Raw genomic sequence first — 23251 nt, 5'->3', positions numbered from 1 at the left:
CTGGGTACGGAGTACAGCGTCGGCCACGACCCAACCAGCCAGAACCCTGCAGGCTTGGCTTCGGGCACTGTCAGGGGCCCAGGCACACCCACGCGTCCCCTGCACAGCAACGCGCGCCCCGCAGGCCCGGACCCCACTCTAGTCCCCGCCCTCTCCGGCAACTCACCCAAGCGCAGCCCCATCTCTCACAGCTCTCCTCAGGCCCCACCCCCTTCTGCCAGCTTCCGCTGCTCTGGGCCGCCCCGACCGGAACACCGCCCCTTCTTAAGCCCAGGCCCCGCCTTTCAAGCTTCCGGCCTCTTAAGTCTCTCAGCCCCGTTTTGCCCCGGAGTCTTTTCCTAAGGGGAGACTACGTCAGCACGTTTCGGCGTGAGACGGTGGTATTCCGGTGTGTTAGAACAGCTTCCGGCGGGGTCTGGACGTTGTTGTCTTGCGTCTGACGCCTTGTTGCACTCGAAGCTGAGCGAGCTCCGGAGGAGTGCGGAGGAATTCAAGTGTTTGCTGGGGTAACCTCATCAGCCTGCCAAGATGGCGATGCAAGCGGCCAAGAGAGCGAACGTGAGTGTCTGGGACTTCTGCCGAGGAGGGGGAGCACTTCGCTGCTGGGCTTTCTCAGCGGCGTAATCAGAGCTTTCTTGGCCCTCCTCCGTCCCCTAGGCGGGGAAGCCCAGAAGTTACTGACATGTCAGGGGGGGATTCCATCCTGGACCGGTCCTTAGGGATGTGCTCCTTGAGCCACACTTCCGCCCCTACCCCTTTTGAGAGTTCCTTTAAGTCTGTTATCCTAGTGTCAGTGATAGTGTTAACAGCCTGTGTTGCTTCACCTGCACCTAGGACCTGGCGTCAGGATCTTCTCCTCGGCCTAAAAGTCGGTAGCACAGATGAGTCCGCAATAAATAACTTATGCTTAACAGGCAGCTGGAACCTAGAAGTCTCCTCAGATCGTGGAGCTTTTTGGATCCTTCATTAATGTTTTCAGTGATAATTTTGAGCACCTAGTATATACCAGACTTGAGAGATAGGATACAATAAATCAGTCATATTTATTGAACACTTACTATGTGCCAGACACTAGTCTAGGTATCGGAGATAGCTAGAATAAAACAGAAAGGCCTGCTGCTTACATTGTAATATTAGGGAGTCGGGGTGTTATGGAAACCTAAGAAAAATTGTCTTAGGAGAAAGAGAGTAGTCAGCTCTTAAGATGCTGAAAGGTACAGTAAGGTGAAGACAGTTAAATATAGTGAGATGAAGATTTTTGGTAACTTTGATGATAATCATTTCAGTGGATGAAATGTGGGATGCGGTGGGATGAAAAGAAGGTAGAAGTTGAGAAAATGGAGACAGCTCTTTCCACAAATTTTCTCGTAAATAGGGAGAAGAGAAATTGGATGACAGTTAACTTTTTTTAGGATGTGTGATATAAGGTGTATTTGTATGCCAATGAGAATGATCCAGTAGAGCGGGAGAAACTGATGATGTAGGAGAAAGGTGGGTTAAGTTCAGGAGTAGTTTGGGGTAGGTGAGGGGTTGGCATAGCACTGAGAGAGAAAGTAGCTGGATATGGATGAATGTATATTGAATATAAGGTACTTACCATTTGGTCATATCTATTTTCTCCAATAAGCAAGAGCCAAGGTTATCACCTGGGATGAGCAGGGAAGAGAGGATACAGCTCAACTCGGATGTTAGAGGGAGTGGTGATGGTAAGGTTTGAGGAAAGAAGGGAAAATGTGATATAGTCTCTTGCAGAGTGAGAAAGCAGATTTACTAGAGAAGTATATTGTGATTGTCTAACAGTGTTTATCATCTATTTGAACTTAACCTTAAATCTTAAAGTCTAAAACTTTATTGTACTTATTTGTTTACCATTTGTCACCACCACTAGTTTGAGGGCAGGGAATAAGTATCTTATTCTTCCATTTATACAACACTTAGGTTAATGCCTGAAGTAGTTGTCAGTTTAATAGTTATTGAGCAAATTAATGTCTAGTATGTAATTAAGTATGTTAATAAGAAGCACAGGAGTGAAATCTGGACGGGAGATACATATTTGAGAGTCATCAACTCAGTGTGGAAAACGTGTGTGGTTAAGAGAATGTAGAGTTAACGGGAGTATACAGAGAGTCAAGAAAAGAAGTCTAAAGGTGAAACTCTGTGGAAGAGCCTATCTTAATGACAAAGAAGACTGAGAACAACTAGCCAGAGAGTTAGGAGGAATCCAAGGAAATAGAGTGTCAAGAACAGTCAAAAACGTAATAGTCAACAGTGTCAGAAGCCTCAGAGAAATTAAGTTGATGAGAATTGAATACTATACTCCAAAAAAAATTTTTTTGATGCAAAAAAAAAGAACACTGCAAGTGAAAGGTCTTAGTGCATAAAAGCATTTTTCATCAGCGTGCTGGAGTAGGAGCTATATTGTGGTAGGTTGATGAGTGTTATGAAGTAAAGAATATGAAGCAGTGAGTATAACCTGCCTCTTTTCAGATGCTTGACTGAGAGAAAAGAAAAAAAAGGAGCAAGATAGGATAGCAAATAGAGGGCTGATAAATTCAGGAAAGGCAGAAAACTTGTCTTTTTTCCTTCACTCTGTAATCCTAATACCTTGCCTGGTGTATATATAACGAAGGCACTCATTAAATATTTGAGTGAATGAAGAGGGATCCAAATAAGTGTTTTGTGTAACAGTTGGGAGTACATAAGCAGCTGCTCACATGAGTAATAAAAGAAGCCAATGGTGAGGGAAAGGCTATAAATTCAAAAGAAAGAGATCATTGATAGAACAAATTCCTGAGAAGACCAGAGAATGGTCATCAGTGGGAGTTTTATTATCCAGCAGACAGGAACAGTTCCCTTGTTCTTTCCCACACATGTCTGTGGCATTGAGGACTTTTAAATGAGGTTGGAGATCTTTGTTTACCTGTAGTGACTGAAAACCGGGGTTTTGTAGTAGCCCCTTATTAGTTCCTACTAATAGTCCTCCCTAAAACCAATGCCCAGTTGCTTTTCCAAAGAGCATGCCATTTTCAGTAATATCAGATTATAATTCTTATTCTTGGCTTATAAAACTTATGCATCATCTTTATTAGAATTTATTATGAGAATTTTTTTTTTAAATGATAGCACTCCTGCCTCTGATTATAATAACAGCACATTATTTTTCATTTTAGATTCGACTTCCACCTGAAGTAAATCGAATTTTGTATATAAGAAATTTGCCCTACAAAATCACGGCTGAAGAAATGTATGATATATTTGGGAAATATGGACCTATTCGTCAAATCAGAGTGTGAGTCTTACTGAGACTTTTGAAATGTCGTTTAAAAGAAAATGATTGAGAAAAAAGAAAAAAAGAAAATGATTGCGTAATTTATAATCTCAGAATTATAGCTGACAGAGGGCCTAACCAAGAGCCTAGAGACCAAGGCAAAAGTACCTACAGAGACCCTCATGATCCAGCTCAGTGAGAGCCAAGAATGGTAGTTGTGAAATTATAGAGAGCATGAAGTAGTAGTGAGTGGTTTGAGGGGAATGGATGGGAAGAGAAAGAACCAACATTTATTACATACCTACTATTTGTTAAGAAGTACTCTACTGTGGTTTTTATATGCATTAACTCTAACTCTCTCAACACTCTTCACCATCTCCTTTACTGATTCCAGAATTTCTGAATAAGCTGTGCAAAGGGATATAAAAGTAACTGAGAAAAATGCTTTTTTTTTCAACTATAGCTTTCTATTGAAGATTTAAAAGTATAGGGCAAAATAATTATAACATAAATCCGTGTTTTAATTTAATCTAAAGATCGGGGTTCATACCTTCAAATGATGTTTAACATCTGCTATATGCCAGTTGTCGTAATAGGTGCTTTTGTTTGCATCACCAACACTGCAGCCCTGTGTGGAGGTGAGAGTGTGTCTATTTCACAGGTGAGACTACTAAGGCCTAGAGAGTAAAGTACCTTTCTAGCTTCACACAGCTATTTAGTGATAAAATCTTCTGATTCTAAATTGAATCTCTACACAGTACCACAGCTGCTGTCATTTTAACTAGTATACATAAGCCATTTACCTGAGTCCATCTAAGAGGATTTCTAAGCTTTTTATTTTTAATTGGGATATCCCTTTCTTAATACATTTTCTTTTAGGACTTGAGAGTTCCTCCATGGCTTTTAGAACTCTGAGATCTTGAGGACTCTCCTTTACAATGATCACTGTCCCTCCAGAAAGTAAACCAAGAGCTAGAAATATATCATCATTGGTACTCAAACAGGGATGAAAATGAAGTGTTACAGAGCAGCTGTCCTTTTTAGGAACCCTCTTTGCATATTTGATAAAAGCTTTTGACCCTTTCTACAGAATACACACAACATTTTGCAAGTGATTTCAGTGGGTACATGGACTCTAGGTTGAGAACTCCTGTTCTAGACATACAAGAATAGTGTACAGAAGAATCCCTGACTTGGGGCTCAGGAGACAAGATTCGGCTGCAGGCCCTTTTACTAGCCATGTGACCCTAGACAAGTTGCCCAGCTTTTTCCTCACATGTAGGATAATTGGTCACCTTACCTGGCATGTAGCAGACTCTCGGTGCTTTGAACTTTTTAAAGCCCTTTCATACTTGTTACATCTTTTGATTATTAAAGCCATGAGTAAGGTAGGACAGGTGATGGAGCCTGATGTCACTATTTGACACATGAAGCAGCTGAAGCTCAGAGAGGTTAAGTTACACGATTAGGTTTTCTTATTTTCACTTTAAGCTTTTACCACCAATCAAGAAAATAATGTTGACTCAGTGCTTAACATATAGTAGGTAGCAAGTACATGTTTTTAATTAAAATTACAATGTGGAGATCAAGATATTAGGTTGGTAATTAGGGGCTGGGGCGCTTGAGATGGAGAGTCTTTTTTTTTTTTACATCTTCATTGCAGTATAAATGCTTTACAATGTTGTGCTAGTTTCTGCTGTACAATAAAGTGAATCAGCTATATGTATACATATATCCCCATATCCCCTCCCTCTTGAGCCTCCCTCCCACCCTCTGTATCCCGTCTCTCTAGGTCATCACAAAGCATCGAGTTGATCTCCCTGTGCGATGCAGCAGCTTCCCAGTAGCCATCCGTTTTACGTTTGGTAGTGTATATATGTCAGTGCTACTCTCTCACTTCATCCCAGTTCCCCCCCCCCATCCCGTCCCCGTGCCCTCAAGTCTGTTCTCTAAGTCTGCATCTTTATTCCTACCCTGCCACTAGGTTCATCAGTACTGCTTTTTTAAATTGAGATGGAGAGTCTTTAAAATGGAATTAGCGCCTCTCCCTATTCTACTTCCTAAGATGATGTAAGAGGAAGGAAGAGAGATGCTTTTGTTTTGTTTTGTTTTGTTAGCTTCCCGGAGAAAAGATGTGTGAGAGAACTGATAGGAGAAAGTAGATCTCCACCCTTCAAATGCTTATTAGCACTTGCTGAATGCATAGCACTGTGGGAGTGAAATAAAATATAAGGTCATGTTTGCCCTTAAGGAACTTAAATTGTTGTTGAGTTTTTTATGGTTTTATTCTGAAGGAAAAATTAGGTAGACTTTTTGGGAAAATCTTTGGGACAGTGTTTTTTTCCTTTGGGTAGTCCCAATTTTCATACCTAAAGCATTCTAGAAAATGGTTAAAAGTCAAAAGTCCAAGAGTTGTTAGATTATTTGCAGAGAGTAAAGAATATTATAAAATTTTTCATCAGGCCCATGTAACCTGACAAAGTGAGAGTGTTTGATGACACTGGCACCCTCCAGCCACCCCGGCGCCCTATACCTATCCCATCCCCTTTTACAGGAAGCACAAGCTCTGACCAGGGCCCAAGACTGTAGTCTCGTCCTAGATGAAATCTAGGCAGGTGCCTCCCCTTCCCGTGGGGCCCACTGCCTTTCCTTGACCCTCTGCAGGGACTGTGGCAGTTAATAAACCTTATTCTGCAGTTGCATTGGGTGGGTAGAACACAGATGGAGGAAAGGGGATCCATCTTTAGCTTACCGGAGCATAAGCTGAATGGGACCTCTGCCAGCTGTCCCCACTCACAAGCACATGGCCATCTGCCACCCGCAGTTTGTTGCTCCTCACACTTCCCTAGCTCCCCCCCTAACGGAAGCTGGTGAGGTGAGGAGAGGAGGTGGCAAGGAACACCTACACAAGAAGCAGCCCCATATCCATGAGTGAGATCCAGCTTCCGCTTTCCACTTCCAGCCACCTTCCAGCATTCTGCTCTGGCTCACAGGTAACCCCACCAACAAGCACACTTCAAACCCAATCCCTCCAGAAACCCAGCCCTTTTCTCCAGCTACACAGGGCTGTGTAATGCATAAAAGTGCAGATATTATTAAAAATGAATGTGTGAAAGTTGGGAGTTGACTCTTGTTTTAAAAGGGCAATGAATCTTGGGGGAATTCCCTGGTGGTCCAGTGATTAGGACTCCAAGCTTCCACTGCAGGGGGCACAGGTTCAGTTCCTGGTTGGGGAACTAAGATCCCGCATGCCACGTGGTGCAGCCAAATAAATAAGTAAATACATAAGCAAGCAAGCAATGAATCTTCTAAGAAAAGTGGAAGAAACTACATTGGCTCTTTACATTGGAGGACATCCTTTCCTGGCCATAAAGGATGGTGGTTGCTGTTTTTCCTGTGTATCTTTTTTTTTTTTTTTTTCCTGTGTATCATTTATAATTTTGCTATCCTCCTGGTAGGGGCTTCCTTCCAACCCCACCTCCTTCTACAGACACAAAATGGTTTTATTTTTATGGATTTGGTAAACTTTAGTAAAATATTACCCAGAAACTTTTGTTCCCTACACTGATGGAGATTGTTTTGTGGTTTTTTTTGTTTTTTGGGGGGTTTTTTTGGCCGCGCTGTGTGGTATGTGTCTTAGTTCCCTTACTAGGGATCGAACCCGTGCCCTCTGCAGTGGAAGCTTGGAGTCTTAACCACTGGACCGCCAGGGAGATCCCGAGGTCGTCTTATTTTTAAGGACTGGAACTAAAATTAGAGTGAGGGAGAAAATCAAAATCTTTAGAAACAAGGGAACTAGTGTGGTAAATAACTAAAGTATTGGTTCTGTTGCATAAATGCATACTAAGAAAAACCCCATTCTAGACATTGCTGACTAATCACAGCTATCACTCCTAAGGTAGCATACTTTCCAGTGTAAAACTGAAAATTGATTCTTAGTATGAGAAGTAGGAAAGACTAGAGCAGTGAACATGAAAACTGTGAAAGTTTCAAGCTAGTTCTTTGCTGCTATTGCTTTAGTAGCCATATTAGTATTCTTGATATAACAGTAAGTTTAACCTGAGTTATTTTACTTAAAATAAAAAGAAAAATTACATATTTTGAGAAATTATAGGCTTATCCAGCATACCTGTCCATAGTATCTGTTTCTTCTAGTGGTTTTCAGGTAAATGTGTATTTTAATTAAGTCCGATTCAACTTGGTAGGGGGAACACACCTGAAACTAGAGGAACAGCTTATGTGGTCTATGAAGACATCTTTGATGCCAAGAACGCGTGTGATCACCTGTCAGGATTCAATGTTTGCAACAGATACCTCGTGGTTTTGTACTATAATGCCAACAGGGTAAGTATGGCCACGGTTCTCATCACGTGGGGAACCCATGTAAGAGTTAGTAGAGAGCTGTACCACCACTACGGGAGATGTGTACCCTGAGTTCTTTTCTAGCTACTGCTACTGGTGAAATTCATTTGACTGTAGATTGGTAACTGTTAACTTTGGTGCTTACCACATTTTCAGGCATTTCAGAAGATGGACACAAAGAAGAAGGAAGAACAGTTGAAGCTTCTCAAGGAGAAATATGGCATCAACACAGATCCACCAAAGTAAACGTTTTCTGCATTTTCATTTTGGACTGTTTAAAACCCATGAATGACCACCACTACCCTTTTTTTTTTCAATTAATAGTGAATGTTGTGATTTCTTATTTGAGACTCAAAAAGACCTGCTTGAAACTTTGATATACTTTAGAATATATTATGTTAATAAACTCGTAGCTTTTTGTAAAACATGTCGGTGTTTTATCTTAAAATTTCTCCTGTATTATACCAGAAAAAAAAATAATAAAACAGCAGTTGAACCATATCAAGAATTGTTCAGTGGTAGGTGGTCCTAGAGACTGAGTTTCTTGAGGATGGGGACCTTTTGATATTCTTAATGCCTCCAGTGACCAGTACAGTGCTTAGCCATCAAAGGAACTTGTTAAGAGTATTGTCATTTATTGAATGTCTATTAACAATGAAATCTCCATAACAACTTAGTGAAGGTGTAGGTATCTCCACTTTGCAGATCCAAAGCTTATCATGTTGAGTGAATGAATAAAATGCTTACATAAAAAGCTGCTTTTTACTTTTTTTTTTTTTTTTAATACTTTTTTGGCTGCACCTCATGTGGGATCTTAGTTCCCCGACCAGAGATCGAACCCGAGCCCCTTGCATTGGAAGCACCGAGTCTTAACCAGTGGACTGCCGGGGAAGTCCAAAAGCTGCTTTTTTACATCAACTAGTTATTAGCCACATGAGTACACTTGAATACTTGCTTTACAGTTAACGACATACCTTTGTCAATATGGGTGCCCTTGTCTTTACAGGTTTATTCTAGAAATGGTCGTTCAGATGACAGCAAATGGTTAGAAATGTGGGAGCAAGCTGCTTGGGTGGTGGTATTTGTTGTTACACGTCTAAGATGTATTTATGTACTTTTCCCGGAGCTGTGTGTCTGTGTGTATTTTGGACCTTAGCTCACAGTATATCTTTGCCATAAATAAAATACTTAATGTTTATTCTTATAATCACAGACTCCCATGGCGTGGAAATAGTATGGTTATTACCACATTCATCATAGCTCAGCAGCTTGGAGGAGATAGCTATAATTTTCTTTTTATAGTTTAGGCATGGGCCAAATGGAAAAACATGGACTAATTGTTTTGTATATAACTATAACCCAAAATCAATTTGAAGGGTACAAGCACTGAATCATTTAAATGGACAAAAGCCTATTCTACTTTTAAATGCATTTAGCTTTCAAATCTAACATTACTGTAAGAAAATGGGCTATTTTATACTTTTTGTACTGTCTTCTCAAAGCCTACCATTGAAAATGAAGAAATAATTGTCTTATTTATTAATTATGTCTGAGTGCTTTTTGAAAGCACTGTTAAAGAGTAGAAAGAGTCATTTCTATAAGGGCAGGCAGATGACAAAGGAGCCACAGCTGTAATTTTCTTGTGAATGTTTTTATGAGTTTCTTACTAATTTTTGTAATGCACAGTGTGCTTTTAGGTATTTACAAATGTAAAAAGAATTTTCTAAAAGACTTTTGTAAGGGGATGACAAATTAGACTTATAGTGTGATTTGTCTAAATGGCAGACTGACTTGCCCCTAGTATAAGTTGTTTTAAATTAATAAAAGGGGAAATTCCTTCTACTGACAGTTACGGCTGGTCTATCATTTTGATTAATATATCTGTTAGGTGAATTTCATGACCTGAAGTTAAGAGTTTAAAAAAATGCCCTCTAAATGTTTGGAAATTTTTTAGCCTGTTCCAGTTATGTTACAAGAACTTTAATTCAGTGGACAAATACTGAGCCTCTGCTTTGTGCCACGTCTGTGTGTAGTAAAATGCTGAGGACATAGTTACAATCAGTCCTCTGCACCAGGCATTGAAGGCACAGTTTTAAGAGTGTCAGTAAAGCAGGGCCTGTGAAGCCTAGCATCATATCCTCTCCAGGTGCTAGCCAGTAGGTATTTGCTTTTCCCCCGACCTCTTCTTAGTGTCTCCTATTACCACGTTGGCTGTAAATACTCTAGACTGAGATCTTTTATGTGACTCCATAATGGGCACCTGAAATGGTCCTTGGTGCTATTTTTAGTTATCCTATTGGTGTCACAGCAGGAAACGTGACTGTCTTTTATACAGGCTGAGTTCTGAGAAATATAGACATTTGTATCATTGAGGAAAGCTAGGAACCAAGACATTCTGAAGGGAACCCCCCAGAAAGGAATGAGTGCAGCACCTTCTGACTGGTCTGGTCCCACTGCAGATGTGAGCACAGGGACTGGTGATTAAAAGCAAAGCAGTCCCTTTCTCATTTCATTTCCTGCATCTTAAAGCACTGCATCTTCATTAACTCCTCAGTCCTCAGCAGGGGAATACAGCCAGGACTTCTTGGAGACAAAAGGGATACATAAAATAATCAAGATGTTGTGTCCCCATACCACATGTATCATCGTGTGACGTGTTATCAGTGAGTCTATGAAGGAAACTAACAGTACCTGTTACCTGCCCCTCCCTCAGTCTTGAAACAATTCCAAGACATTGCTGACCGAATAACTCTGACTATGGCCAAGAGCTTTTCTCACCCATGCCAACTAAAAGAAAAATCTCTTAGCTACATTGCCACAGGCTCCCCTGACGTACACTAACGCATATCAATAAGCAGGCTGGTTGTAAAACCTAACTGGAAAGTCCTGTAAGTTACAGTAAATGTAGATGAAAATAAGCAGCATATGTGGAAACAAGTTCAAAATCATACATTCTTCTCAAAAGTAATTCCCCACTGTAATGTTAGAGCAAATCTAGATGAAAATAAGCACACATTTATTTTCAAAAGTAACTTCCTAACGTGAGTTAGTGTGTGGCTCTGAGGCCTAACACACCCTCATTTCTTTAGGTGCACAAAATGCACTTACCCATCTTTTCCAAGAAGGGAGCTCATCCCTCTTATTCTAAGTCCAAATATAGATTTCATGATTGATCACTTAAAGTGTTCAGATCCCACATTTGATTGCTAAACTGGGGGTTTTGAGCACAATGTATTCCTTTAGTTACTCAGAGGGGAATTCTGAGCCTGTGAGGTGAGTGGCAAGTCATAACCTACCTTGTGGGGCTGCTTAGAGGATTGGTGGTAAGTTTATTTTAAAATTAGAAAAAATTAAAAATAGAACAAGGCCCAGCAAGTACAATAGGTACGTCGGAGCTACAGGTATCCCCTGCTTTTCGAAAGTTCGCTTCACGCTAATTCACTTTTAGGAAAGACCTACAGGAGTACCTGTTTTTGCTGCACGAAAGAAATCCAGAAAGGATTTTTGCTTTTATGAAAAAAGGAGAAAAGCAAAAATAGCGTTCAGAGCCCTTATAGAGGCAGTATGAACCTTGAGCGGTGAAAGTGACACCACCAAGCTCCTTCCCCGAGAACTATACTCAGCATCTTGGCATCAAGCTGTCATAGCTTTGAACTGTGTCTGTGAGCATCTGTGCTTTTATCTCGATTTATTTCATGCATCTGTAAGCAAGATGTGCCCTCAGGTAATTGCTTCTTCCCTTTATACCATTTCAGCTTACAAAAGGCTTCATAGGAATGCTCTACTCTCTACTTTCAGATAGTGGGGGAAACCTGTACTGTATTTATTATCACTCTCCTGGCTACTTCTCCTTTCCACTCTTTTCCCAAGGGCAACTGACTTATGCGGTCCTTAAAGCACTTTCTACCTTCAATAAGGATGGACAGGAATTTGTCAAGCACAGAGCCTTTATTTTTCATATCATTTCCAAAAAGGACATCGTTTGAGTCAGCAGAATTTCCGAGAGAGAAAGTGACAGCAAAGGCAACTGGCTCAAGTCCCTCTGTGTACACCATGTACATTTCATGTCTGAGCACCTTGTGTGTCTGGCTTAAGTAAAGGTAAGGCAGTGTAGATTGTGCGAACAAGAAATCTGTTCTGTGATCAGGAATGGCTACTACATGCATCACGCAAAATGCACAACCTGAAACATTTCAATCTGCAACTGAAGTTTCCTCAAGCAAAGATGCGCGTGAACAATGACGGAACACATACAGAGCAACTTGGGCAGAGAGAATGGATAATGCGTTGGGGCAGTGAGGTTAGCGCACTGATCAAGAGCCCCAAGCAGGAGGAGCCGTCCCAGTGGCAGAGCAGGCTAGGAGGGTGAGCAGCAGCCATCTCCAGCCACCTTCAGTTCCTTCCTGCCTTCACTCTAAGTTGAGCAGCTCCACGTCAAAGATGAGGGTGGCATTGGGAGGGATGACACCGGGGTGGCCCGTGGCTCCATACGCCACATCAGGGGTGCAGGTCAGCTTCGCCCTCTGCCCCAAGCTCATCTAGCAGGGATGGGGGCAGATGGGGAGAGGAGAAAGAGGACCCAGCTTGATTTAAAAGAAAAAAGTAAGATAACTATGGCATTTTCCCAAACCATCCTCATGGTAACTCTGAAGATCTGAGATGAGTTTTATACGTGGCACATTGAAGTGATGCTAAGAGTTGTAACAAATGCAGATTGTGCCTCAGACTAACAGAGACTTGACTGCGGGAAAATAACTTCTACAAAGTAGTCTCACATTCATTCATCCAACAAACACTGCTGCTTATTCAATTACCATATGGCCCAACACTTCTATTTGTTCATAATTTTTCCTTCTTCTTCCAAAGAAGCCTAAAGAGGTGTATAAAGAGCACATGTACATGTACATGCTCAAGTAGGTGATACAAGCAGTTCATTAGAGAGATTTAGAGATTAGAGGCCACAGCAAGGAGCATCACATGACTTCATAGAGCAAAGAAGAAGAGTTTGAACCAGGGCTCATCACAGCAGTCCTCAAGAACTTGTCTGGCATTAGTGGGATAACTGGTGAAATTTGAATAATCAATTTTAAAATTTTGAATAACCAACTCAAAAATTTGAATAGATTGGTTAATAGTATTGTATCAATGTTAATGTCCTGGTTTTCATCACTGTACTATGGTTATGTAAAACATTAACATTTGGGGAAGCTGGGTAAAGAGTATATGGGAACTGTACTTTACCTGCAATGTTTTTGCAAGTCTGAAATTGGGTTTTTTTTTTTAAGTTTAAAAAAAAATCACCTTGGCCTACCCCACCCCAACTCTTCTGCTGCCTCAGTCCCAAACAGCTGGTAGCTCACAGGCTTGCTCAGAACTAGCTGGGGAGATGTGCTTGGGATGAGAGCCCCCAGTGACAGAAAGGAGTCATGCTGGCAACTAAAAGGGTGGGGACACAAAGCCAGAACTGAAACTAGGTGGCATCGCCATGCCCTGACAGTGGAGTCAAAGCAGTAGTGGTCTGTGATAGGGTGAGGGTGGACGGCAGAGTGCCGAGCCCAGACCCCCAGCTCCTCAAATCCCCCTTAACAAGGATCCTCATCCTACCTGGGCTGCGCCCTCTTCGAAACCCTTGATGACTTCCTGTTTGCCAATTCTGAACTTGAAAGGTTTGTTTCTGTCTCTGGATGAATCGAATTTCTTCCCATTTTGGAGCATTCCTGTGAAAGCAAGGATAGGGTGGAAAAGAACTGTGGTCATGAGCTAACTCCCAGTTCAGGTTCAACATGTCTAAAATGGAATTCCTATTCTGTACAAACCTTCTGTCTTTCAGTCCTCCCCATCCGTCCTGTTGGCCAAGCAAGAAACCTGGATGCTTCCACATACAGCCTATCACTAAGTCCTGCATATCTTTGGAGTCCAGCTCTTTTCTCCATTTCCATTACCACCACCCTGTGTCCTCATCAAGCCACCATCATATCTCACCTGTGTACAGGAACCAACTCTAACTGGTCTTTTTGCTCTGTTCTTACTCCTCCATTCCATTCTCCATACTGTACCCAGAATGATTTTTTTTTTTTTAAACACATACCTGATCCTATTACTCCCTTGCTTAAAATACTTCAGTAACTCCCCAGAGGCAGAATCCAAATGCCTACATTGTATCCAGGCACTTTAAGATCTAGCTACTGTCTGCCTGATAACCTTCTCTCTGACCTCCCCTTCCTTCCCTTCCCTGCCCTATTCAGGTCTCAAGTACTTCTGCACATTGCAACTTTTATCATGGAGCTGCCTCAACCTGAAGGTCTGTTTTCCCAGGCATTTCATCCTCAGGCTGAGTCCGCACCTGGTCTGCCCAAGGTTCCCCCAACATGCAAAACCCAAAGGTCATATCATCCTTTAGTACAGTGAACTGTAACTGTAAAGTGACCCAGCCAGGGACCTCCCTGGTGGTCCAATGGTCAAGAATCCACCTTCCAATGCAGGGGACACGGGTTCGATCCCTGGCTGGGGAACTAAGATCCCACATGCCGTGGGGCAACTAAGCCCATGCACCACAACAAGAGAGCCCGCGTGCCGCAACTACAGAGCCCGTGCGCTCTGGAGCCTGCGTGCCACAACTAGAGAGCCCATGAGCTGCAACTACTGAGCCTGCGTGCTCTAGAGCCCGTGCGTACCACAACTAGAGAGAAGCCTGTGTGCCGCAATGAAAGATCCCGCGTGCCGCAACTAAGACCGGACACAACCAAAAATAAATAAGTAAATAAAATTTTTTTTAAAAAGTGACCCAGCCAGTCAGTGGTGGCCTCCAGACCTCATACAAAAGAGATATGTGAACCCAGAACACCCCGAGTGTTGTCTTAGCAGTTTGGAGCATCTCTCAGCCTCCAGCTGCAAATACCTTGTCATCCCTGATGTACATGTGTTGTCTCAGTCCAGCTGCCTAAGACCCAAGAGCTGCTTTTCTATTTTCTGTTCTTACTGGTGTCTCTAGTTCAAAGATCAGACATTCTGTAAATGATGCTATTCCATGACTTCTTGTGGCCCCTGGACCACAACAGAAGGCAATTTGGGACCAGAGAAAGGCCTAGCCTGTAAGTTCAGAGACTGGACTCTGACTTCACTCGGACACTAACTCATTGTGTGAAGTGAGGCAAATTACTTCCTCTCTCATGGCCTCAGATTTGCCATGTGTAACATGAAAGGTCTGGGCCTGCTCAGTGTCTGAGCATCTGTGATTCCACTTCCTAATTTCTACAACATAAATGTATACAAGAGACATTCTTATTTACCTATTTCCTGGGCAGAATAAATTGTGCTCTTGCCCGGGGTACTAAATCAGGCAAAGAAGAAAACTCTATCGCTACACAGAGATGCACACAGATGGATACTTCTATATCAAATATAGGAGATCAAATACAAACTCATGCATACACACAGGTTGCTAAGATATTCAGAGATGTGCATTGGATACTTCTATATCAAATATAGGAGATCAAATACAAACTCATGCATACACACAGGTTGCTAAGATATTCAGAGATGTGCATGCATGCTCACATGCATATATGCATAGACCCTCAGAAGAAAACCCCGATGGCCAGATGCTAGGAAAATATTTAGATACACAGATATAATACATTCACACAGACACATACTTGTACAATACACATATGGATATGTGCACACACACATTCACACACTCCATTTAAAGACTGATTTGCTCACTCCCCAATTTCTTCAGGTTTCACACGACTTAATCCACTTCAGACCATATACTGTTATCTACTGCTGCAGGTTCATCCAAAACCATGCAGTCCAGAAACAGACCCACAGATACATGGTGACCTGATTTGACAAAGGTGCCACTGAATGCAATGGATAAAGGATGATTTTTTTTTATTAATGTTGCTGGATTGACTGTATATGCATATGGGGGAAAATGAAAAGTCAAAGTGAACCCCTATTTCACCCACACATAAAAATCAATTCCAGATGAATCACAGACCTAAATATGAAAGATAAAATAATAAAGCTTCTATAAAATAATAAATAGAAGAACATCTTCATGACCTAGGGATAGACAAAGATTTCTGAACTGTACTAACTATAAAAGAAAAGACTGATATGTAGGACTTCATTAAAATTAAGAATTCTGTTCAAAAGATGCCAATAAAAGAGTAAAAAGGCAAGCCATAGCATGGGAGATGTCTGGAATAGGTGTAACCAACAAAGCACTCATATCCAGGATACAGATGAACGCCTACAAATCAATAAGAAAAAGAGAGACCACCAATTTTTTTTTTTAAGTGGACAAAATTTGGGCGAACTAACAAGGATATCCAAATGGTCAGGAAGCACATGAAAAGGTACTCAGCTTCATTAATCATCAGGGCTGTGCAAGTCAAAACCGCCAGGGCAGGCCAAAAACAAAACAAAAACCTGACAACACCAAGTGTTGATGAGGATGTAGAACTGGAATGCTCAGACATTGCTGGTATCAGTGGAAACTGGCACAACTACTTTGGAAAGCTGTTTGGCAGGATCTGCTACATCTGAGCATAGGTATAACCCTGTGCCCCGGCAATTCCGCTTCTGCATATATATAGCCGACCAGAATGTCTACACGTGTGCACCAAAAAGCATCACAACTCATAATAGCTAAAAACTAACAACAATCTAAATGTTCATCTACTGTAGAAACAATAAATTGCAATATATCCATACAATGACTTGTACAGGAATAAAAAAGAGCAAACTACTCTGGATAAATCTCACAGATATAAAAAGTGAAAAAAGTGACATAATGAGTGAAATAAGCCAAACACAAAAGAGTACAGACTCTACAATTCCATTTATATGAAGTTCAAAAACAGGTGAAATCAATCCACAGGGACAAAAAGTTAGAATGCTGTTTACCTTTAGGGAGGTGTAATGACTGGGAAGAGGCAAGAGGGAGAGTCCTGGGGGTGCTGGAAATGTCTGTTGATCTGGGGGTGGTTACATAAGTGTGATCACTTTAGAAAAATTTCATCGAGCTGTACATCTTAGAGTTATGTTCTCTACTGTATTTATATATAATAAAAAAGTTTACCAAAAAGTCCCATACAGCCTCCTGCTGGGTTTGATGAGACAGTCCCTCCCCAGAGCAGAGCCACTCATGGCTGATGTCAGTGTTTAATGCACATTGCCTCCTGTCTGTATGTATTGTGAAAGGTCTTTGCAAAAGGATGTTGTGGTTTGAGTAACTTGACAAGGACTGGTCTGTCTGCAACATGTAGAACAGATAAATCAATTACACAGGTCAGAGGCCCCAGAAGACTCATGGTAATTAGGCCACATCACCAGGAGATAAAACACAGCTCCAGCCCACTGACATCAGCGACCGGCAACACAGCTGTTGAGAAATACCCACACTGTCTGCCTAGAATCAACCTGGCACTTCACACTGGCCCAGAGAACTGCTAAAATTGGCCCCATCTGACTATGTCCTAGGAATTAAACTGGCCTTGCTGTCTGCTAAGTGGCCGTCACCAAGTTTGCCACGTTGGGAAGCAGGTCACAAGGCAGAGCACTCAACCCCCGGAACAAACACCTGCTTGTAATCTTCCCGCCAGCGGTCCTCAGGATCTCAGCCCACCTGGCCTTCCAGTGCAGATCACCCAAGAGGGCTCAGCAGAGGCGGGGCCTGCTCTGGCCGCACAGCACCCTGACACAGCCACTGCCACCTGCACCTCGCACTGCGTCAGAGCCTCCAGTTGACTTCCTGCCCTCCCCCACCCCCCCAGCCCAATGAAGGTAGGGATCCTCTGGTTTCATTTTTGTGCCCCTACTGCTCAGCACAGCATCTCACACACAGTAGGTGATCAATAACAGGCTGAATTGAATAGTCTGTTTCTGAAAAAAGAAAGGGAATTCTCAGGAAGCTGACCTCCTCTGCTCTAATAACACTGTAGGATGAAAAGGGAGTCTGCAGGGAGGGTCAGGGCTCTCAGAGCTGTAAGAGGAATTTCCAAGTATTGGACAGCACCAGGAGGGCCAGGGCTCCACCCTGCCTGCAACAGACAGAAGGGGAATGGAGGTGGTATAAGAGGGCAGGGGTTAACCTTGCAAGCCCCCTTTCTCATTCCCTCAAGGCTGGCTGGGAGGAGTTGGGGATAGCTGGTCAGAGGGAGACTTGGCTGCCTTGGGCTCTGGGCCTGGTCTGGGGGAGCCGATACCTCTGGAGAGGAGTATCAGAGGAGAGACCTGCCTGGGGAGGGGCAGGTCTGGATGAGGGCTCAGGGAGTGAAGCCTACCTGTGTAGTGCACCACACACGTCTGGCCCTTCTTGGGGAATGTCCTTCCTGCAAGGAGACATGAGGATAGATGAATGAACAGCGCATTGGAGAAAGTCGCCTGGGACATTTCAGGTGTGATTGTGACCAACAGCTCTGGCCCACATTCCCCTCCATACCATGGAGATGCCCATGGTTCCAGTTCTGGCTCTGTGCTTTGTACGAGCCAGATTAGTCACTTTACTTCTCCGGCCCTGATGTGAACTTTATTTCCTTGGGTTCCACAACTCCACTCTCTCCTGGTCCTTTTCCTTTCTTTGATTGCTCTTTTTACTTTCCTTCGTCCATTCCACGAACCTTTCTGACAGCCTACTCTCTGCCAGGCCTGGACTAGATTCCAGAGACACAGAGCAATCTATGAACTCACGATGAGGTTAGGGAAACAGACACACAAATAATAGATTATAATGCAGGGTGATGACTGTGCACAAGGATGAATAAACACAATCATTCACAAATATTTACGGAATACCTGCTGTGTGCAAGGCCTGGGCCTGATCTCGGGATACACCAGTGAATTATACAGACAAGATCCCTACTCTTTTGGAGTTTACATTCTACTGGAGGGAGACAAACAATACTCAGATAAACAAGACAATATAGATTGTGGTAAGTTCTCTAAAGAAAATAAACACAATGATAAATTACAGAGAGATATAGTGGGACAGGCCATTTTAGAATGGGTGGTCCAGGACAGCCTTTCAGGGAAGATAACATTTCAGCTGAGACTTGAAGGATGAGCAATACGCTGGGAAAAGCACTGCAGGAAGAGGGAGCAGCAAGCACACAAACCGTGAGGCAGAAAAGGATCAGTGCATTTACAAGACAGTAAGGAGCCTAGATGACTGGAAAGAAGGGAAGGAGGTGGAGACAAGTGGGAAAGAGCCAGATCATACAGGGCCTTGCAGAGCTGGATTTAATTCTAAGTGCAACAGGAAGGCATTGGAGGTTTTAAGCAAGAGAATGACATAATCTGAATTAAGATTTTATAAGATCATTCTGGCTGCTGTGTGTAGGATGGACAGTTAGGCGCCTGTTGCAATAATCCAGACAGAAAATCAATGATGGCTTGAATTAAAGTGGTTGGCAGCAGAGAAGAGAGTAAAATAGATTGGAAATATACTTTGGAATTGGAGCTGACAGGGCATGCTAATGGCGTGGAGATGGGGTCCAGGATGAGAGAGAAGGAGAAAACAACCACGATGCTTAGGTTTTAGGTTTGGGCGACTAGAAGGATGGAGGAGCTGATTCCTGAGATGGGGAAGACTGATGAGGAACAGATTTGTGCAGGTGGCAATCTTAAGATGCCTCTTAGACATGTGAATTTGTACTACAAGTAGACAGATGGAGAGTCTGCACTGGAGGTATAAATTTGAGTGGGATTTAAAGCCTTGTGAGGGCTAAGAGCTGAGCCAACATTTTAGATGGGGGCCCTTGGGAGGGAGCAACTGACTGAGCAGCAGGGAAAGTATCAGAGAGGAGATAATGGTTAAACTGGGTCTTAAAAGATGAGTAGTTTACCAAGGAAGTAAGGGAGATAATTGGGAAGAGTGAACCACATGTTCAAAGGCTTCAAATCGAGCAGTAGTGGGAGCCCGTCTGGTTCCCTGCTGTAATCCTAGGGTCTAGCACACAGTATATGCTCAATAAATATTTGCAGAATGACTGGTGTGTTTAACAACAGGCAGACAGCTCGATAAAGCCGGAGGAAAAGTTGGTGGTGGGGGTAGGTACTGGTAGTAAGAGATGAGGCTCTAGCGTGGAAGGTAACAGGAGGCTGTATCACTGTCTGCCTGGAGAAAAAGGAAGATTAATTAAAACGTTTTATGCCCAGGGAGGGGCATGGTCAAATATGCATTTTAAAGAGTGCTCAGGCTGTGGTGGGGAAAATGGTGAGGGTAAGGTGGGAGGCCAGATGAAAGGCCAGGAGGTGAGAATGGAGGTGGGGAGACCAGTTTAGAGACTGTGCAGAAATCCAGGTGAGACATGATGGTGGCCTGAACTAGGGCAGGGGCTGAGGAGATGGAGCCTTAGAGATATTCAGCAGGAGAACTTGGCAGGATTTGGAGTGGGCTCCACCAAGGCAGGCATCCCCAGCACTGCAGCGTAGTCGTTGAAATATTAATTGATACATTGCCCCTCTGGGTTATAGCATGGTAGCTGGCCCTTTTGTGCTTTCTTGACTCAGGGGTTTAGACTGAGCTAAAAGCAGAAGGCCAAAGTTCCTCCAGGCTTTCCCTAAAAATCTGATCCCCCTTCAAGAGAAAATGCCCCTTGTCTAGCCAGGGAGGGAGGATAAGGAGAGAAAACTCTAAAGGCTTCTTTGAACCAGGGAAAGGAGAAGAGGCCTGGAGGCCACTGGCAGAACTCTATGGCAGTGCCCCGGGGGGTAAAAAGGCCTCAGGGAGATGCTTCCTGGGATGCAGCACCATGGTTCCCAGCATGGAAAAAGAAGCCTGTAGCCCATGGGTGATCCAAGGTTGTGGCTGGGACTTCTAGGGACCACTGCTTTTCAATAAGGAGGGTGGCCAGGAACCAAGAGTCCCTCCAATTTCCTGGGGGTGGGGGAGTGTCAATAATGTCTGACATGCAGTTTGCCTGTCAAATCCTGCAGAAATGTGGGCTCCAGTCTGAATTAAGGTTGGTTTAAGAAATAAAGAAATAGCTACTCCTGGCACATCCAAACTCAATTACAGAAGGGTGATGCCTGTAATGTCTGGCTTGGGAAGGTGACTGGTGCCAATCCTGAGGCAGGAAACAAGGGAACACAGAGGAGTGCTAGGGAGTGGGGAAGACCAGGAGCATGAGTTCTGTTTTGGACTTGCTGACTTTGAGGGATCCTTGGGATGTCCAGATAGAGGCTGAGCAGCAGCTGGATAAATGGGCCACCTGGAACTCAGATTGGAGGCCTGGGCTGGAGGCTTAAGTTTGGAGACCATCGGTTTGCAGCCCATAATGAAAGCCATGGGAGTGTACAGGATGGCCGGAGAGGCTGAGTGGGGCAGGGAGGATAAAGCAAGATGCAGAGGCAGTGGAAGAAGCGCTCCTCCATTCCCAGACTGGCTCGGTCCCTACAGCGTCTCAACGCCCAGATCGCAGGGGGCCGCCCAACCAGAGGCCGGGAGGCGGGCGCGTTTGAAGGGGGCTGCCCCGAGCAGAAGAGACCCCAAAGCATTTCCTTTCCCCTGTTTCCAGAGCTCACCCAGCAGGGCAGGGAAAGCGGAGCTAAAACACGGCCCTAGGAAATCAGGAGTAGCGGATAACCGAGCGGTTCCAGCCGCGGGCAGGGGCAGCCCGAGGCCCCCAGGGCGGTGGCGGGCCGCAGACCCCAGCCTCCCAGCCGCCGCCTTCGTTCCTCTAGGTGAGCAGGCGCGTAAGGGGATGGCGAAGGATGTGTGCTAGACATCCAACAGTCCCATCTAGGGTCTTCTCCCGCCTCCCCCATCCTAGGCCAGCTCTCCCTGTTCAGCTCCCTCCGCGCCACCTCGGAATCGGACCCCCGCCCGCCGGGCTCCGCCCCAAGACCCCTCCTCCTCCCCCTGCTCCGCCACCCGGTACCGTCTCCCGGGGAGATGGTCTCGATCTCCACGCCCATCGCGGTCCCACTGGCCCCGCCTCCGAGGGTCCCCGCTGTTTCCCCGACCCCGGCTCGGCTCCGGCCCTGGCCCGCTGGCGCTCCGGCTCGCCACCCCGCCGCCACTGCAGAGTCGGAGGAGGTGCGGCTGGAGTCGGGACCTGCGCGGGGAGGGGCCACCGGGAAGGGGGCGGCGGGGCGGAGCGGCGCGGAAAGGTGGGGTCGACCGGGGCGGGGCTCGGGGGAAGGGACCCTGGCGCTGCTGCTCGGGAGCTTGACCAGGCTATTGCGGGAGGCATGCAGACACTCGTGCATCCACCCACCCATCTATCCATCCATTCATCCATCCATCCGTTCAACACATATTTATCTAGCACCTACTCTGTGTTAAGCTGGGGTGAGGGGGGCCGGTCAACTCGGTCTCACAGACTTGGGGGAGAAGGCCGGCAACTAAACCAACACTTTGTCATTAACTGCGTTCACTGCCATAGCGTTCAGAGCGTCATGGAAGCACCAGAGAGGTACCCACCCCAGCTAGGCTGTCCGAATCTGCAGGGGCAAGCTGAGGGGTGGGGGCGGGGGGTGGAGGAGAAGCGAGTAATTACTGACTCTCCCCCACTCCCCCAAACCACTGTTCTCCCTCCTGCGTAGTTCTGACCTACGCACAGGTGGACTCCCACCTTTCAAGGCAGAGAACTGTGCCCTGGGGATACCGGCTGAATTAAGACAGAATTGCTGTCCTCGAGGAACTGAATCTGTGATGGGCAGGGACACAAACAGTTACGGCGTGGAGTGATTTAAGTTGTGGGATAAATGAATGAATGAATGAGTTCTACCAGACCCTTCACCTCCACCCAAAGGAGACACAAGAATCTGGAAAGGTATTTTTTGGAGAAGGTAACATTTGTTTGAAAAATGAATGGGACTGTCTCTCTCTTTTTCTCATTCTTCATGCATTGTTGCAAAAATTGATAGGAAGCTATGATTCTTCCAGCTATGGTGCTGGAAGATAGGCAGGGGGAGAAAAGCCTGAGCAAAGTAGAGTGGGCCCTAGAGGTGTTCTTCTCCCTCTCTCCCAGATGGTCGGGGCAGAAACTTCAGGTTATCAGCATCGCTGAAGGAGGGCTGGCTGTGTGTTCAAGAAACATGATGCTCAACTGTACTGTGAGGGTCAGGATCTGAAATTCCCCACGGGCGGCCCCAAGGCGTGGCCCAGAGTCTCCCAGGGGTATAGCCGGTCTTAAGCCTAGTGACGCACTAGCTTCTTGAACTGTGGCCATGGTCAGGCACTTTTGGGGTAAGTGTAGAATAACGGTTTGTAATTAGCACAGGTCCCTGGAACGGCTTCAGTATTTTGTGTACGGAAAATAACATTTTTCTGAGGAGATTTTATCTTATTTTAGAGGTCCTCGACTCCTTCCCCCCACAACCCCCGCACCCCTAAAAAGGTTAAGAAGCCGTGCTGACTCTAGGGCTCCCGGACTCCTTCTTAGACTAAGAGAACCAATGAGAAGTGGGGGAAGGCGCTACACCTTTCAAGGGAGAAATTGTAGCAGGCTTACCTTCGGTGGCGTTTCACGGGGAATACAACTCCCAGAGGTCCGTGCGGCAAAGCCCGAGCTTATTGGCCAATGGGAAAGACCGTCTCATAACGGGACACAAGCAATAGCCAATAGGCAAGGGGCATTGCCGAGCTTGCCCAGCCACTGCTCA

At 44.6% G+C, this 23251-nt stretch overlaps 3 protein-coding genes across 10 annotated transcripts in view; 1 reads left to right on the top strand and 2 right to left on the bottom strand.

The window, feature by feature from the left end:
- The window catches only part of FAM228B (family with sequence similarity 228 member B), an 86191-nt gene extending 85964 nt beyond the window's left edge, over window positions 1–227 (bottom strand). For 4 of the 6 annotated variants that reach the window (XM_068563925.1, XM_068563926.1, XM_068563927.1 and 1 more), the window contains exon 1: window positions 167–202. In XM_068563925.1, the coding sequence (XP_068420026.1) occupies window positions 167–182 (16 nt within the window). In that variant the 5' untranslated portion in view covers window positions 183–202. Of the gene's footprint in view, window positions 1–166 lie in introns of all 6 variants that reach the window. The other 2 variants (XM_068563929.1, XM_068563931.1) reach the window with 2 other exon arrangements.
- A 104-nt stretch (window positions 228–331) lies between these two features.
- SF3B6 (splicing factor 3b subunit 6) lies at window positions 332–8057 on the top strand. The gene is made up of 4 exons (XM_068564836.1): window positions 332–558; window positions 3171–3289; window positions 7474–7612; window positions 7787–8057. Exons 1-4 carry the CDS (start codon window positions 529–531, stop codon window positions 7874–7876), a joined length of 378 nt encoding a protein of 125 aa, XP_068420937.1. The 5' UTR covers window positions 332–528; the 3' UTR covers window positions 7877–8057.
- Window positions 8058–11581: 3524 nt separating this feature from the next.
- Window positions 11582–23157, bottom strand: FKBP1B (FKBP prolyl isomerase 1B). 3 transcript variants are annotated; one of them, XM_068564789.1, is made up of 4 exons: window positions 23101–23157; window positions 17926–17973; window positions 13235–13347; window positions 11582–12168 (listed from the first exon to the last, which is right to left on the bottom strand). In XM_068564789.1, the coding sequence occupies exons 3-4, from the start codon at window positions 13343–13345 to the stop codon at window positions 12040–12042; spliced, it is 240 nt and encodes a 79-aa protein (XP_068420890.1). In that variant the 5' UTR covers window positions 13346–13347; window positions 17926–17973; window positions 23101–23157; the 3' UTR covers window positions 11582–12039. The 3 variants fall into 3 exon arrangements, with proteins under 3 accessions (XP_068420890.1, XP_068420888.1, XP_068420889.1); XM_068564787.1 differs by lacking the exon at window positions 23101–23157 and adding an exon at window positions 21523–21598; XM_068564788.1 differs by lacking the exon at window positions 23101–23157 and adding an exon at window positions 21523–21598 and having other exon boundaries at window positions 12130–12213.
- Between the last annotated feature and the right edge of the window lie 94 nt (window positions 23158–23251).

The sequence above is a fragment of the Eschrichtius robustus genome, chromosome 15 (genome assembly GCF_028021215.1).
Source record: "Eschrichtius robustus isolate mEscRob2 chromosome 15, mEscRob2.pri, whole genome shotgun sequence".
NCBI lineage: Eukaryota > Metazoa > Chordata > Mammalia > Artiodactyla > Eschrichtiidae > Eschrichtius > Eschrichtius robustus.
This window is presented reverse-complemented; position numbering and strand designations above follow the sequence as displayed.